At 36.7% G+C, this 16,498-nt stretch overlaps 1 protein-coding gene across 2 annotated transcripts in view; it reads left to right on the top strand.

Moving 5' to 3' along the window:
• Positions 1-1,921: 1,921 nt before the first annotated feature.
• The window catches only part of ArgRS (arginine--tRNA ligase-like protein), a 29,588-nt gene continuing 15,011 nt past the window's right edge, over positions 1,922-16,498 (top strand). Inside the window, exons 1-5 of one of the 2 annotated variants that reach the window (XM_076187130.1) lie at positions 1,922-2,074; positions 4,446-4,601; positions 12,023-12,217; positions 13,485-13,622; positions 16,226-16,338. In XM_076187130.1, the coding sequence (XP_076043245.1) occupies positions 2,030-2,074; positions 4,446-4,601; positions 12,023-12,217; positions 13,485-13,622; positions 16,226-16,338 (647 nt within the window). In that variant the 5' untranslated portion in view covers positions 1,922-2,029. Of the gene's footprint in view, positions 2,075-4,445; positions 4,602-5,188; positions 5,480-12,022; positions 12,218-13,484; positions 13,623-16,225; positions 16,339-16,498 lie in introns of those variants that run through there. The other variant, XM_076187131.1, reaches the window with a different exon arrangement.

Here is a 16,498-nt window from a genome sequence, read left to right as displayed (position 1 = left end):
TTCCTCTAGACGTCTTTCGGCCCTAATTGGCCATCTTCAGGAGGTGTTGTCTGGTTAAATTGTTGACAGAGAATGACGCGGTTTGGTCATTCTCTGTCAAAAATTTAACCAGTTTATTACATTTATTTGTCTTTTATTTCTATTTATTAATTACTTACATATTTATCTAATTTTCATTTATTTGCGCATATCAGTCAACCTTTTTACCTGAGTACACATTTACTGGCTAATCACAATTGCTTTTGAATTATGTATATTGGATCAAGTAAATCTGACAGTTTTAGATCGAATGGTCTTTGTCGTTAACTCACCTTAGATTTATTTTTACTTTTCTTTTTCTTTACAAATACTAGTTAAGACAAATGTTGGTACATTGTGACATGTTGAAGAAGGTGGAAAAAGAAGTCACGGTTCTAGTTCCGAGTTTTTGAGTTTATTCCTGACCGGTTTCGCTCTATGCTTCTTCACATTCCTCTGAAGAAGCATAGAACGAAACCGGTCAGGAATAAACCCGGAACTAGACCCGTGACTTCTTCTTCCACTTTCATCAAATACTTAGTAAATCATAATATAATCATATATTCAGACTTCGTGTCGATTTCTTAATGAAAGTATTAAGCGGATAAGATTATGCACATAGCCACATGCACGAAAGATATATATATATAAAGAAACAAAATGTATTCATTTTAGGAAACATTTAAATTAATTAATTGCATGGCAAAAATATGTAGCATACAAAATAATAATAGAAAATATATTAAACATGTAAAATAAAGAGTAATACAAACCACATACAATTTTCAAAATGTGCAAATACAATGCAAAAGAATTTAAGCATACAAAATATAAAGCCAACTCATCAAAGTATGAATGGCTAAAATAGGCATTACAAATTAATAAACTAGCAAAAAATTATTATAGTCGTTTTATTTTTTCTTGTGTACCATCAAAATAATTTAGAAATAATAAGTTTAAATCTCTGAGGTTTGGAAATATGACATCTACGTCATAGAGTTTTGGCGGTTTGATGGATAGCAGACGACTTTATTTATTTATCTACTGTATAATTATTATAATAACATTTAAACTTTGCTAGCTTTGATTCTCTGCTTTGATCATGATTATGATATACCTGCATTACAATTCGTGATTTCACTGCACATTTGAACTTTGTAAATACATAATAGTACAGAAGTCCATTACATATTAGTGTGAAATATATATCTTTAAATTTGTCAGTCGCTTATCTATTAATAAAATATTATTTCTTAATGTTAGGTATATGGCAATAATTATAGTGGTAGTAGGTGTTATTTAGTATTAGTGTAAGTAGTAACAGTAGTAATAGCAATGAAGTATTAGTATATGTAATAACTAATAAGTATAGTATAACTAACAGGATTAGCCGTAGTATAATAGGACCCTATTGAGAAAATCTACTTTTATTATTACCCTACATAATTTCTTTCACTGATATTCCATAAGTTAAATACTGTTGTGATATTGCCAGACACTTGGACATTGTGACTTGTCATTTTATTTAGTGTCTATTTTGTTTGACAATTATTTTCACCAATATATGAAATGTCCATACGTTGTATCGTCAATGTTAATTAATGGGTTTTTCATATATCTTATTTGTTATCGGTGTAAAGATACTATCATTTGAGATATAAACTGTAGAAACTGAAGTTTCTGATGCAAGTCAGCACGACAGTTGCAGTAGGGCCGCTATTGTCCTTTTTTTAGGTCTGTCTGTCCGTTTTTGTGACATTAGGACTTCCGCCCAACAACATATTGCAGCTGACAAATATGGTTTTTGTTTAATGAGATGTTGTGTTACATAATATTAACATCAATTATTATCCACTACAGTAAATTGATTTTAAAGTTCTTCGACATATTTATTGTCCTTTTTATCCGTAAATACACAGGTTGTCCTTTATTCCACTTGTGTGCATAGCAACCGTGGGTTGCGACGGTGTGGAGGTGTAGAATAGTAGAAAGCGGCAAAACGTGGCAAAGAATGGATATCACTGTTGCAAAATTTAATCAGCGATGTGCCAAAGCTGTGAGTATTTGTTAAGAGCATGTGTAATTGTGTGGTTATGAAGTAAATAGTACAAATCTAGTTATTCGCCGGAAGTGAAATGTGACTATCCATCATCCATGGCCATGCATGTCTGTGTAACTATTTTGAAGTCATATTGTTACTAAGATAAAATTACTATAGTTGTCTAAGTTAGCACTTGATCACTACTTTGTAAAATCTGTCCATCTCTTCATAATTCTGGTAACTGTTTTTTTATCATAGGGGTATGGTGATAGGTCAAAGGTAACAACGTTTCACGTTTGGGTATTTTTGTAGACGTAGTCAATGACATCCTAAGATCCTTTTCAAAACACAGATGAGCAATGAATTGTTCTCGCATGTCTGTAATAACCAGAGGCTGCATAGAGGTAGGGGGGGAGCAGACAGACGGGGCCAATTTTATTCCTCAATAACTTGTGTTGATATTAGTCTGAAATTGGCTTATAATCATAATGATTGCAATGCGAGGGAAACTTCCATATTTTTTAGTATAATTCATTTGAGTAATGGCAGAAATGTTTTAGATTAAATTGACTACTTCTCATTTGTGTTTTGTAATAAGGTTGCAATTGATATGGACTCTGGTTGTTGCCCTTGTGGACAATCTTTTGACACTGTGACTGTTGTGTTGTGTTGGTGTATTTAGGCAAGGGTATTTAAAGTTCTATTAAAAGTCTTCTGTATTTTATGTAGGCCGTTGTTGAGAGGAGATAGATATTGTTGTCTTGTCGCCCAGGATTTGGTGTTGAGATATTGTTGCTGGAGTGAGAAATGACATACTCTGTAGTTTGTAAATTGGACATATGGTTACATGATTATGATACCTATCAGTTAAGAAAAGGTTAGACAACTTTATGGGTGGGGATGATAGGCGGTAATAAACATGGAACATCCTAGTGTAGGCCTTATGGTCTCTTACAGTTTCCTTCATTCTTATGTTCTAATGACCACATGTGAAAGCACCCAGACATCCATGGTTATTTGAGAGTTTGACATTATGTTCCAGATGCTTAGCTAAAGTCAATATGTGTGGAAGGAGCCTTAGGTGTACTAGTTTTGTTGTAAATTGTTAGCTGTGATGATATCATGTCTATTAATGTGCATTCATGTCATCAGTTGTTCAAGCAACTTAATTGTGAAAGTCATCCTTTCAGCAATGTAAGAAATTTGTAAATGTGTAGTGCTCCATTTAAAAAGAAAACAAAAGTATGAGTTTGTCACTTTGGACAGAGAAAGTATAAGTATGATTGTACCATGGTTTTGATCATTTGTGTTGGAAAATTAACAATATTATTCTGGTTTTCATAGAATTTTGAATTAATTTCTGTAAGCATCCAGCCAAGGTTTTGTGTGTTAGTTATCCCAGCCTTACCTAACCTAACCCAACTCCCTGTTGACCCAAACTTGAAAATGAAAGTTAAGTTTTGTGTGTATGCTTAGTGTCTACCCCACCCAATATTCCTGATTGCATTAATCAGTCAGTCATTCAAATCAATCTATTGCCATGGTCTTTCTTTGAGAAGACCCAGTTTCCAAGCCATGGCCACTGATTTTGCCATTTGAATTGTAGTGATTTTGTCTGGCATAACAAAATAACCCTCCAACCCTCCCATGCTACACAACAAAATAGTAATCTATTATGTCACCAAAAGCTCAAATTAATTAGTTTATAGAAAAGACTGTTGTTAATATATTTTTCCCTGTTTAACTAGGAGGTTTAGGGGAGCTACTCATAATCCCAGATGGGACTACTGTATTCCAGGAATGCCAAGAATTTGTGTTGTCTGGATTGGGTGAGGGTATGGCAGTGTAGAAATAGGTGCTTAGTGTTGTCTCTGTGGTGGTTACACCAGGGCTATTGGAAGCTAGCTAGGCTGATATTTGTCGGTACCATTTCAATGCCAAGTGGTGACGGTTGTACCATTGTGGTTCTTGTGTGTCTTGGGAGTGATTCTTCAGTTGGGTAGATGTGTGGTGGTGCCTAGTGAAACAATCTAAACCCATTCATGAAATACTTGTTTTGTGGTCTGAGTTTGTATATGTTTTTGTAGGGTTGTACTGGTGACAGGTCATCACAGATGCTTGAGTAGTGGGGTTGATTTTTATAGAGACTACATACATTGGGATGTGCATGTATGACATGTTGTGATGGCTGAGGGAGAGGAGTAGGGCAACAAATGGGTTGATGGTTTGTATAGAAAAATGCTCTACTGCCTTATGTTATATCTTAGAAATTACACACACATTTCAATCATATTTTATTTTTTTAACTGTGTAAGTGAATATAGAAGAGTAAGAAATGTTGCATATTTTCATTTGAACCATATATATAACTGATGAATAATTACAGGAGAAGGAGGTTGAGCGTTTGGCTGCAAAAATTGCTGCTCTCTCTGAAGGTCAGGTTGAAGCTTTAGAGGGAGATGAAGGATTTGAGGATAAGGAATTGGCAGCACTCGTAGCAGAGAACAGAAAACTCAAATATAGACAGCAGATTCTGAATAGGGTGAGTAAGCTTAATTATTTTTCTGTTGCATATATGAGCAATTCTGTTTCTTGCATGTGTGTACCTATCATGTATAATAAATGCATGGCATGGACCTATAATTTAATTCTGTGGTTATCTCAGGATTGGGACAACCTCCTTGTCATTTTGCCTTAATTTTTATTCCAATATGACATCATCCCTTGAATGTGCAAGATCTCAAGATGTCTCATGTTTGAGAATGTTCAATCATGTGCACATTAACCAAGTTGTAATATACAGGGTTAGAGTTGTGCTCATGGGGTGCTGTCTGTGTTATAACCTATACATACATATACCATGCGTGTGTGTGTATCATGTATATGGCTTAAATGATTTAGATTGTGTTCATTTTGATTTTGTGATTTATAATTGTATGTATTGTGGAGTGTTTGTATATATTTCAAGATTTTATTAATTTCTCGTATGGGAACTAATGATATATGAAAAATATCTTGAAATTTTTTTGTAGGATAAATGAATTGGTGTAGAGGTTCTTTAATTTTATTCTTTTAAAGCACCTAAGAAGGGCTTTGCCTTTGTTACAGAAATGTGTGGAAGCTCCTTTGTAGATTTTGCCACAGTGACAAGTCTGCTACAGCATCACACAACATCATATGCCTATGACTAAAAGAATTGATTTTACAATGAGATTTTTATAGACATTAATTATTTGTGGATACTTATTGTTGTGCACTGATATATTAATTGTGCACTTGTGTGGAAGGAGACTCCTGGTAGAAATTCATTGAATGCTGGTAATATATTTATATGGGAAAGTAAAAATGACTGAGGAACCTTGCTATAAGAAATTATGTACTCAATCCCCAGTTGCTAAGACCCCTACATCTGTAGGTTCTGTAAGTGTTCCTTTTTAATGTTTTTGTTCATATTTTAGAATTATGTTAGCCTGGGTTTGTTATAAATATGCCCAAAATTTGTAATTCTCGTTTATATAACTTGATGTTTGTGGGAAAATTTGTTGTGAAAGAGCGTAAGAGTCCTTTTAAACATGTATAAGGTTTGGAAGGATTATTTAGTGAGGGAGCAGGTGTTTTAATTTGGGTAGGGATGCCGTCCTTGTGGTGGAACTACCCGCCTCTGTCTAGTCCTTAATCAGTTAACGGGAATAGGCACAGTGACAGCACATGGCCAATTGCTGATCTCCCGTGGCTCGTAAATTTAAGATAAGATGTGGTTAAGATCGGTTTTCAATGAAAATGTTAAATCCTTTACTGTAGTATGATCCCCTTAGCTGAATAAAAAGTTGGTAATGATTTCACAGTTATTTATTCAGCTAATTTTGTATTTATCTATTAAAATTGAAGAAGAATTGTTCAGCAGGTCTATAGGAAACTGAGTGATTGGTTAGAAAGTAGTTATGGGACAAGTGAATATTTATGGTCTGACTTTTTCTTCAATTTGTTTTATATTTATTTGTTTGTTTATTTTCTTCATTTAGAGTAGGTTTTACAGTTGGGAAATTTTTAGAGACCGCAAATTGAAACCTAATATATATGATCCACAGTAATTTTTTTTTTTTTTTTTTTAATTATTATTTTTTTTTTCACATAGTGTTGGATGTGAACAGTACATTTATGAGACAATAAATGTGATACTGTACATAACAGTGCATATTTTATTGTAGTGCACCCATTGCTATGATTTGTAGAAATAGTGCTGCAATTTATACTGCCAATTCCTGACTGTGGCACTACTGGAAGTATTGGTAAGTAAGTGTCACTAAAATATGTTGGCTTGTTGCTTCACTTCGGACAATGGTGAAAGACATGAGTATCATAACATTAGTTGTGCTCCATACACTTAGATTTGTGCCACAGGACAATATATGGCAACATGAATAGTATTCTTTCACAATCTTGTTTTTGGCATTCAACTAGGCATTTATTGATTTTTATTCAAACTTGATTAATGATGCAATTTTTGGCAGTGTGATGTTGTTTGCTGTGTAGCTGCTTTGTTATAGTGGTGCTCATTATGCTACCAAGTACCTGTCGTTGTTTCAAGTTGGATTTGCTTTTTTGTGCTGGAGTCCGTACATGCCCATTGTGTATTTGTTTTACATAATACAGAGACACGTGCAAAGACACACACACAAGAGGACATGGAAAGAAACTCAAAAAAGATAGATATAAAAGAGATCTGAAGAAGAACAGTTTTTCACACAGAGGTGGACACTTGGAACAAACTGGACAAAACAATAGTGTGTGCAAAAACCATTCGCAAATTTAAGAGCAAATTAGACATAGATACAAAGGCAGGACACCACAGGTGCAAATCCCCTTCCTGTAAGATACAACTAGGTAAATACACACACATGTAGCTCAAACGATACATGAATTAAAATAAAAATATTGTAATTGGAAACCAAGGATATAGACTAAGTTGGAACTGTACATGAATATGAGGCTAGGTATGAAAAAAATTGGAGAGTGGGAGACAGACCCAATGAATATTGCACATTTCCTTTATGCTACAGTTAGGTAAATACAATTACATACACACACACACACACACACACACACACACACGACTTGGTGGCGCAGTTGGTAGAGTCCTCGACCGTCACTACTGGTGTCCGGGTTCAAATCCTGCCCAGGGCTGAAATAACTTCAGTATCGCTGCGCTTTGAGTCGTTACTCCAACTCTCATGTGCGGGGAGTTGGGGTGTGTGTGTGCGTGTAGGGTCACAGCATTACCCATAGGTCAGTCATATGAACTCTGAGCTCTTCCAGGAGGGAATTAGCTGTTGATCATGAGTCCAACATGTGATCCCAAAGACCATGGTGGTGAATCACACACACACATGACTTGATGGCTTAGTTGATAGAGTGCCTGGCTGCCATTACAGTGGTTTGGGTTCGAATCCCACCCAGGGCTGAAATAATTTCAGTATCGCTGAGCTGCGAGTCATTACTCCAACTCTTGTGGGTGGGGAGCTGGGGGTGTGTGTGCATGTAAGGTCACAGTGTTACCCATAGGTCGGTCATATATGAGCTCTGAGCGCTCTTCCAGGAGGGAAATAGCTGTTGATTACGAGTCCAACATGTGATCCAAGACCATGGTGAATACACACACATACACACATAGAGAGACAGAAATCCCCCAGTGAAAGAAATAACTGTAACACAGAAAGAAATCAGTGACTAAATAAAAAACTTTGATGTCAGAAAATTGCATGGTCCGGATGGAATTGCAAATTGGATACTGAAAGAATGCATAGAGGAGTTAACAGATAAGATATAATATAGTCAACTGCTCACTCAAAGAAGGAAAGATACCACAGGACTGGAAAAATGCAAATATTGTACCAATATATAAAAGAGGAAACAAAGAAATTCCAACCAACTACAGACTGGTCTCCCTAACAAGCACAGTAGCAAAAATATGTGAAAAATTTATCAAAAGTAGGTAGGTTAAACATCTGGAAGAAAAAAACTATATTGAATCCGAATCAATTTGGATTTAGACAAGGAAGATCATGTACAATAAACCTGATCTGGTTCTATTCGAGACTAATAGAAATAATACAAAAGAGAGATGGATGGGCAGACTGCCTATCTAGACCTACAAAAAGCATTTGATAAGGTACCACACAAGAAACTAGTAAGAAAAATAGAATCAATAGGTGGCATCAGAGGAAAATTATTGGAATGGATGGAAGACTTCCTGACTGGGAGAAAAATGAGGGTAGTAATTAGAGATAAATACTCAAAATGGGAAGAAATGATAAATGGTGTACCGCAAGGTTCGGTACTGGCTCCAATCATGTTTGCCATATATATAAATGACATGAAAGAGTAGAGTGTTATATGAATTTCCTCGCAGATGACACATAAATACTAAAGAAAGTAAGAACAGAGGAGGATTGTGAATCATTACAGTTAGACCTGGACAAAATCTGGAAATGGACTCAAAAGTGGGAAGTGAACTTCAATATCAAGAAATGTATTATAATGGAGTTTGGAAAAAGTACATACATATACCAAGGGCTTTTTCCCCCTTACAAGGGAGGTAATCAAATAACAAAGGCATAAAATTAATTCCCACCCATTCCATCCCCAATACACTCCACTTCCTGCCACCCTCTACCCTCCCTCTTATCTTGGCACCTCCTGGATGATGGGTTATCCCTGTATCTTATCCACTGCCCTGGGTCAGAAGCAGTGTCGCAAGACACAGCACATCCACAGCAGGCCAATTCATTAAATTGGCGACCCCCCTCTCCATCTCCTCATGCAGAAAAGGAGAAGACGGGGAGAAATCCCTTCAGGCTGTGTCAAATGTTTCTCACACATATTACATCACCCCCCATTCCCCCACCCATTCCACCTCATGCATCCCAACATTATCCATATACAACCATTTTCTATTCACCCGTCTTCTGTCCTCTCCCGTCCTTCCTCAACAGACATTCCCCTCTTCCCCAAAGCCCCTTTCACCCCATCCATCCATCTCGTCCTAGGTTGCCCCTTCATGTTCACTCCCTCCACATCTGCCTTCCATACCTCTTTTACTAGTCTTTCTTCACTCATTCTTTCCATGTGTCCAAACCATCCTAATACTCTTTTATCCACCCTATCTCCCAACTCCCTTAAAGGAAAGAGTAATAACATGATATAAAAAAATTATAAGATTGGTGAAGAAGAAATCAAAAAAGTGAACTCGGAAAGAGACCTTGGAGTAATAATCAGCAAAGACATGACACCAGACAAACATATCAATAAAATAGTCAGAGAAACCTTCAACCTATTAAGGTCAATGAAAGTTGCATTTGACTACTTGGATGAGGAAATGATAAAAAAAATATTAGTTACACTAATAAGACCAAAACTATAATATGCAGCAACACTATGGACACTCAGTACTAAAAAGAATATAAAGAAATTAGAGTGAGAAATGAGGAGGTGAGGAGGAGAACAAGGGTGGAAAGGGAGTTGGGAGACAGGGTTGATGGAAGAGTATTAGGATGGTTTGGACACATGGAAAGAATGAGTGAAGAAAGATTAGTAAAAGAGGTATGGAAGGCAGAGGTGGAATGAATGAATATGAGGGGGCATCCTAGGATGAGATGGATGGATGGGGTGAAAGGGGCATTACAAAAGAGAGGAATGTCTGTTGAGGAAGGATGGGAGAAGGCAGAAGGTAAGGGTGAATGGAGAAGGGTTGTGTATGGATGATGCTATGATGCATGAGGGGGAGTGGGTGAGGAAGTATGTATGAGAAATAATTTCACGCAGCTCAAAGCGATTTCTCCCCGTCTTCTCCTTTTCTGTATGAAGGGATGGAGAGGGGGGGATCGCTGAATTAATTAATGAAGTGGCCATGCTGTGGATGTGCTGTCTCTTGTGACACACCCAGGGCATTGGACAAGATGCATGGATGACCCGTCATCCAGGAGGTGCCAAAATGAGGTGGAGGGGAATGGAATGGGTGGGAGTGGTTTCTATGCCTTTTTTTGGTTACACCCCGCGTAAGGTGGGAAAAGCCTTTGGTATATGTATGTATGTAGAAGGAATACAAAGAGCAATGACAAAGTTGGCACCAGCTCTTTCCAAATTAACATATGAACAAAAATTATCCAAATTGGAATTACCAAGACTGGAGCAAAGAAGAGAAAGAGGAGATCTACTGACTATAGAATCATGAAAGGAATGGAAATCCTTGATAGGAATGATTTACTAAAATGGGACAATGGAAAAATAAGAGGACATGAAAAGAAACAAAAAGGATAACTATAGAAGAGATCTGAAAAAAAAAAAAAAATAGCTTCCCACACAGAGTGCTGGATACCTGGAATAATTTAGATAAACAGTGTGTGCAAACACTATTCAAGATTTTAAGAAAAAACTTGATGCTGAAAGATACAAAGATGGGTCACCACGAGCATAGCTCCCTTCCCGTATAATACAACTAGGTAAATACATACACACATTATACAAGAATTTAAGATCAAACTGGATGTATATGTGGAATAGCTTAGAAGGTGATATAGCCCAAACTCTAACAATACATGAGTTTAAATCTAAATATGGTAATTGGAAATCAAAGATATAGATTAAGTTTGAACCTTAAATGAATTTGAGTCTAGGTATTTTAGAAAATTAGAGAATAAGGAATGTGATCTAATGAGCATTACTCCTTTCCTGTATAATACAATTAGGTAAATACACATTAATTTCAGGCTAGGTATGAGAAATTGGAGGGTAGGATGGGACCCAATTAGCATTGCTCTTTTCCTTATACTATAATTATATATATATATATATATATATATATATATATATATATATATATATATATATATATATATACATATATATACTAAGAGAATGAGCTGCTCTTTAGATTTATTCATTGGTGCTTCATCACCAGGGAGGGAGGGAGGGGTGGTGAATGGGAGAGGAATGGGTGGGAATGAAATGGATGGGAGTGGAATTTTGTCTTCTGGCTTTGACTACCTCCCTTGTAAGGGGAAAAAAGCCCATGGTATAAGTATGTATGTATGCTTCATCATATTACACTCTCCTCCGTGGTTGCCCCCTCGTGTTCACTCCTTCCACCTCTGCCTTCCACACCTCTTTTACCTATCTTTCTTCACTCATTCTTTCCGTGTCCAAACCATCCCAATACTCATTCATCAACCCTATCACCCAACTCCTTTTCCACCTCCGCTCTTCTCCCTTCCTCGTTTCTTTCTCTATCCAGTCTAGTAACCCCTACCATACTTTTCACACATTTCATCTCAAACACTTAAACTTTCTTTCCTCCATCCTTCCACATTTAAACCTTCCTCCCTTATGTTCCATGTTTCTGCCTCATAAGAATGGAAAGAAAAATATTAATAATAAGATACCTGTAAATAAATAAAATGTGATATGTTAGCCCTTGAATGAATCTTGTGCTTCTTGAGATGCAGAATCTTTTTCCATGAAATGAGGCAGGACATATATATTAGAAGGTTTTGCCAAATGAAAGCAAGCTTAAATTGTCATCAGTTTTGCTTGGTAATTCTTGCAAGGTGAAGAAACTGTGTAATTAAATTTTGTGATATGTTTTAATCATCAGAGGAGATAGGCTGTAGAACAAATCTATTTTTAATGATAATCATTTGAGGCCATGATTTCTGATGATATGTTTATGGCAATTTTATACTGTGACTTTTGATAAAGTTAGGGTTAGAAAGGTTTCAGCTGGTGGCCATAACTAGACATGTTTTTATCATGGAATATGTATTTAATGTTAGTTTGTTTATGAATTTTCACCCATTTGTATACACTGACTGACTTGTTTGTATCTTTTGCCAAAAATTGCACTTACTAATTTTTCTTATTATTTCCCCTTTTTTTATGTCTGATTTTTGTTTTGTTTGTTTTGTTTAGTCTGTGAAAGAGGTGAGAGCATGTGGTTCAAGGATTCCATTGGGGCCAGGCATGATCAACATCATCGACCAATTAACTCGCCTGTTCACAGCCAGCGTACAAGATACTGCACCACAAGTTAAAAATCCCAATGTACAGATCACTCTCTCTAAAGTTGCAGATTATCAGTGTAATGCTGCTATGTCCATTGGCAAGGTAAGTTACATGAAATTTTATAAGACTTTGCTGGGCATAGAGATCAGGTGCTAGTGTATGTGTAATTTCATAAGAGAAATTAAAGTGTGTTTATTAGAATGGATTTTATGATTTCCAGTCACTAGGCAACTAAAGACAATGTAAATTATTTTACTATTGTTAAAGAGATACATTGCCAATTAAGTGAAGCATCCTTGCTATGGATGTACAGTGTCTTGCTACACTGCTTCTAACCCAGGGCAGTGGATGGGAGACAGGGATGGCCCTTCATTCATGGGGAGCTAAGATAAGAGAGAGGAAAGTGTGGTGGATGGGAGTGGGCACATCCCTTTTGCTTTGGCTACCTCCCTTATCAGGGGGGAAAAGCCTTTGGTATATAAATTATTGTAATGATGATGATTGTTATAATAATAATGATTGTAATAATAATAATGATTGTAATAATAATGGTAAATGATAAAATTAATAATGAAATAATGTAATAATAAATAAATAGATAAAAAGGTGATGATAAGGTTAACATGAGGTTATATTTAGGTAGAGATGTCTATATTTGGAGAAACCCCATGCTCAAGTCTAGGTTTGAATATTAATGAAAGACATATGCTTCATCAACTGTAGAAGTCATTAAACCAACTTCTTAACACCCTAATAGAAACCTGAGCATGTTACAGCTAAAAGGGGTATACAAAGATTGCAGTTTAAAACTTGTAGCCTTTAAGATAATCAAACCCAGCAGTAGCAAAGTTTTGATCTTGTGACATCATATTGAGAGTTATTGAAGCTTTGTGGCTGCTGGGTTTCATTATTTGAAAGATTTAACTGCAGCTAGTGATTTGTTCCATAATTGTAGACTGATATACAAGCATGGAAAGCCTGACACTTGGGGCCCCAAACTAGGCCCAAGATCTCTCCCCTTGTGTCAAGTTCAACTTTACTGCCTTCATCTTTTCACATTAGCAGAGCTTACAATCACTGACTACTCTCCTCCTCATATCGCTCAAATCCAGGGACTTATAAATTATCCCCACTAAAATATGGGAGACAACAGTCCAAACTTTCTTTCCAGAGAAATCTGCAGGAATGCCTATGCACACTGTATGATTGATTATGGACTGTGTGACTTGCATTGCCTTAGAAAAGCCCTTATTTATTATATTATCAAAGGATATTGCATTGTTTCATTGTTAGTTTTTATGTGAGGTTCCTCTACTGTCTGCTGACTTTGTTGAGGATTTTTATGTGATATCTTGATGTGTGCCCACAGGTGTTGAAGAAGAAGCCACAGGATATTGCAAAGGACATAGTAGCCAACTTACCATCCTGCCCACTTGTGGAGAAGGCAGAGATTTCAGGCCCAGGATTTATTAATATTTACCTTAGTGGAGAGTACATCAGACAACAGGTTAGTGACAGGTGTTGTTAATTATTGTTTATCCAGCTCTTGTGCATCAATTTTAGTCCATGACCTATTCCAACTTTTCTTCATAAGCCCTTTTATATATATATATATATATATATATATATATATATTGGAGGGTTTTGATTGAGAGGATCAGGAGAGGAACAGGGAGATTGGTGAGGAACAGTGTGGGTTTAGGACATTTGGGGGTTGCGTGGATCAGATTTTTGTGGTAAGACAGATATGTGAGAAAGCTTTAGGAAAAAATAAGGATGTTTTTTTGGGCTTGGATGGATTTGGAAAAGGCTTATGACAGAGTAGACAGGAAGGTACTGTGGGAAGATGTGCAGATATATGGGAAGAGAAAAAAGCTGTTAAGAGCAGTCAATTTTTTTTTTTTACAAGATTAGTAGAGCCTGTGTTAGAGTTAGAAATGGAGAGAGTGAGTTTTGAGGTAAAGATGGGGCTTCAGCAGGGATGTATTATGTTGCCTTGGCTGTTCAATTTATATATGGATGGGGTGGTGGGAGAGGTAAACGCAAGGGTATTGGAGATGGTTAAAGAAAAGTGGGAGATAAGCCAGTAGTTTGGCGATGACACTGCACTTGTGGCAGGATCGGAGGATGGATTAAGGAAGTTAGTGACGGAGTTTGGGAGGGTATTTCAAAGAAGGATGTTGAAGATAAGTGTGGGTAAAAGTAAAGTGATGAGATATACATGGGAAGAATGTGGCAGGAAATTGGAAGTGAGTATTAATGGAGAGAGACTGGAGGAAGTGGATAGTGTTAGATACTTGGATGCAAATGTAATGGGAAAGAGAGGAGTGGAGGTGGAATGTAGATTGAGAGAAGCAAGTAAATGCCTTGGGGGGGCGGTTAAAAGAGTAATAAGAAATAGACATTTGGAAGTGAATGCTAAGAGGAGATTTTATGAAGGAGTGATTGTGCTGACAGCACTGTATGGGGCAGAAACATGAAACATAAGAGAGGAGGAGTTTGAATGTGTTTGAGATGAGGTACCTGAGAAGTATGATAGGGGATGCTAGGCTGGATAGAGTGAGAAACGAGGAGGTGAAGAGGAGAATGGAGTGGAAAGGAAGTTGGGAGATGGGGTGAATGAAAGAGTATTGGGATGATTTGGACACATGGAAGGAATGAGTGAAGAAAGATTAGTGAAAGAAGTGTGGAAGGCAGAGGTGGAGGGAATGAACATGAAGGAGCGACCGAGGATGAGATAGATGGATGGGGTAAAAGGGGCATTGGGAAAAGGGATATGTCTGTTGAGGAAAGAAGAGGGAAGACAAGATAGGGGTGAGTAGAGAATGGTTGTCTATGGATGATGTTGTGATGCATGTAAGGGAGTGGGTGGGGGATGGGGAGGTGTGGGAATATGTGTGAATGATATTTTGATGCAGCCCAAAGAGATTTCTCCCTGTTTTCTCTTTTTCTGTATGTTTAAATGAAGCGGCCTTGCTGTGGATGTGCTGTGTCCTGCTACATTGGTTCTGACCCAGGACAGTGGGCGAGATGCAGGGATAACCAGTCATCCAGTATGAGCCAAGATAAGAGGGAGGGAGGAGGGTGAATGGGAGTGGAGCATATGGGGATTGAATGGGTGGGAGTGGATTTTATGCCTTTATTTTTTGGCTACCTCCCTTGTAAGGGGTAAATGGCCATTGGTACATGTATGTGTGTGTGTGTGTATATATATATATATATATATATATATATATATATATATGCCAGCTACAGATCAATATAATTACTCCATGGCAAAACTGATCAATTTTTTCAATACTTAAAGGGTATTCATTGATGAATGAAATAGCCGAACAGTGGCCTGAATAAAATTTAGGATAAATAACCAACCCCATATGAAAGGGTATTGATAATTAGCTAATCCCTGTCTGTAATGGAGAGAATACCATATAGATGGAAGAGGTAATATAATTCTTTATAATTATTATGATGAATGTGGTAGCCAGAATTATAGGGAGTATTGCCCAATATGGAGGGGGTGAATTGTGCTATAAATTGTAAAGGAGATGTAGTAATCTTTTTGTGTTACTGTGCCCCACACAGTTATAGATTAGGCCCAGGTTCAAATACACTGAGGTGCCTTTTGCTATAAGGACCCAAAAGGCAATGTTGATGAAGATAGAATGTTAATGTACGTTTCTGTACCACTTTTTTTTTTTTTTTTTTTTTTTTTAAGACATTTCCAAAGTACTCATCAGATGATGCCAATGTCTTAGTAAAGTGAAATGGGTTGCTTTACAAATGTTTGCTAAAAATTTACCATGCAGAGAGTATCACAGGAACTGAAAAGATTTTCTGACTATGCTCCCCTCCCCTAAAAAAAATTGTACTGCTTGGAGAGGGTTGGATTGAGATAGATATGATTCCTTACCAAGGTAAGGATGCTCAAACAACTGAATGGAATTACCTGTGACTACAGGTAGAAAGAATCTTTATTTGCACTGCCTGATATGGGTTAAGGAGAACCAAGTATTTTCTAGTGGTTAGATTTATCTATGTATGTAGATTTATCATAATATCATATTATGTAGGTGATGTGCTACAGTAAATTCTGTTGTATTTGTGAAGGTGACCAATATTATCCTCAATGGAGTTATGCCCCCACCTGTTGAGAAGAAAAATGTTGTCATCGACTTTTCATCACCCAATATTGCAAAAGAAATGCATGTGGGACACTTAAGGTATGTTAATTGTGTCTGTAATTATGTGTGAGATTTGCAATGAAATTGAATTTTGGTGGATCTGGTACTATGTTATTTGAAGTATGGTCAGTTTAGTTTTCTAAGTGAATAAGTATTCATATAGATATATATATATATATATATATATATATGTATGTGT

The sequence above is a fragment of the Oratosquilla oratoria genome, chromosome 6 (genome assembly GCF_046742065.1).
Source record: "Oratosquilla oratoria isolate Oo_2021 chromosome 6, ASM4674206v1, whole genome shotgun sequence".
Taxonomy (NCBI): Eukaryota; Metazoa; Arthropoda; class Malacostraca; order Stomatopoda; family Squillidae; genus Oratosquilla; species Oratosquilla oratoria.
This window is presented reverse-complemented; position numbering and strand designations above follow the sequence as displayed.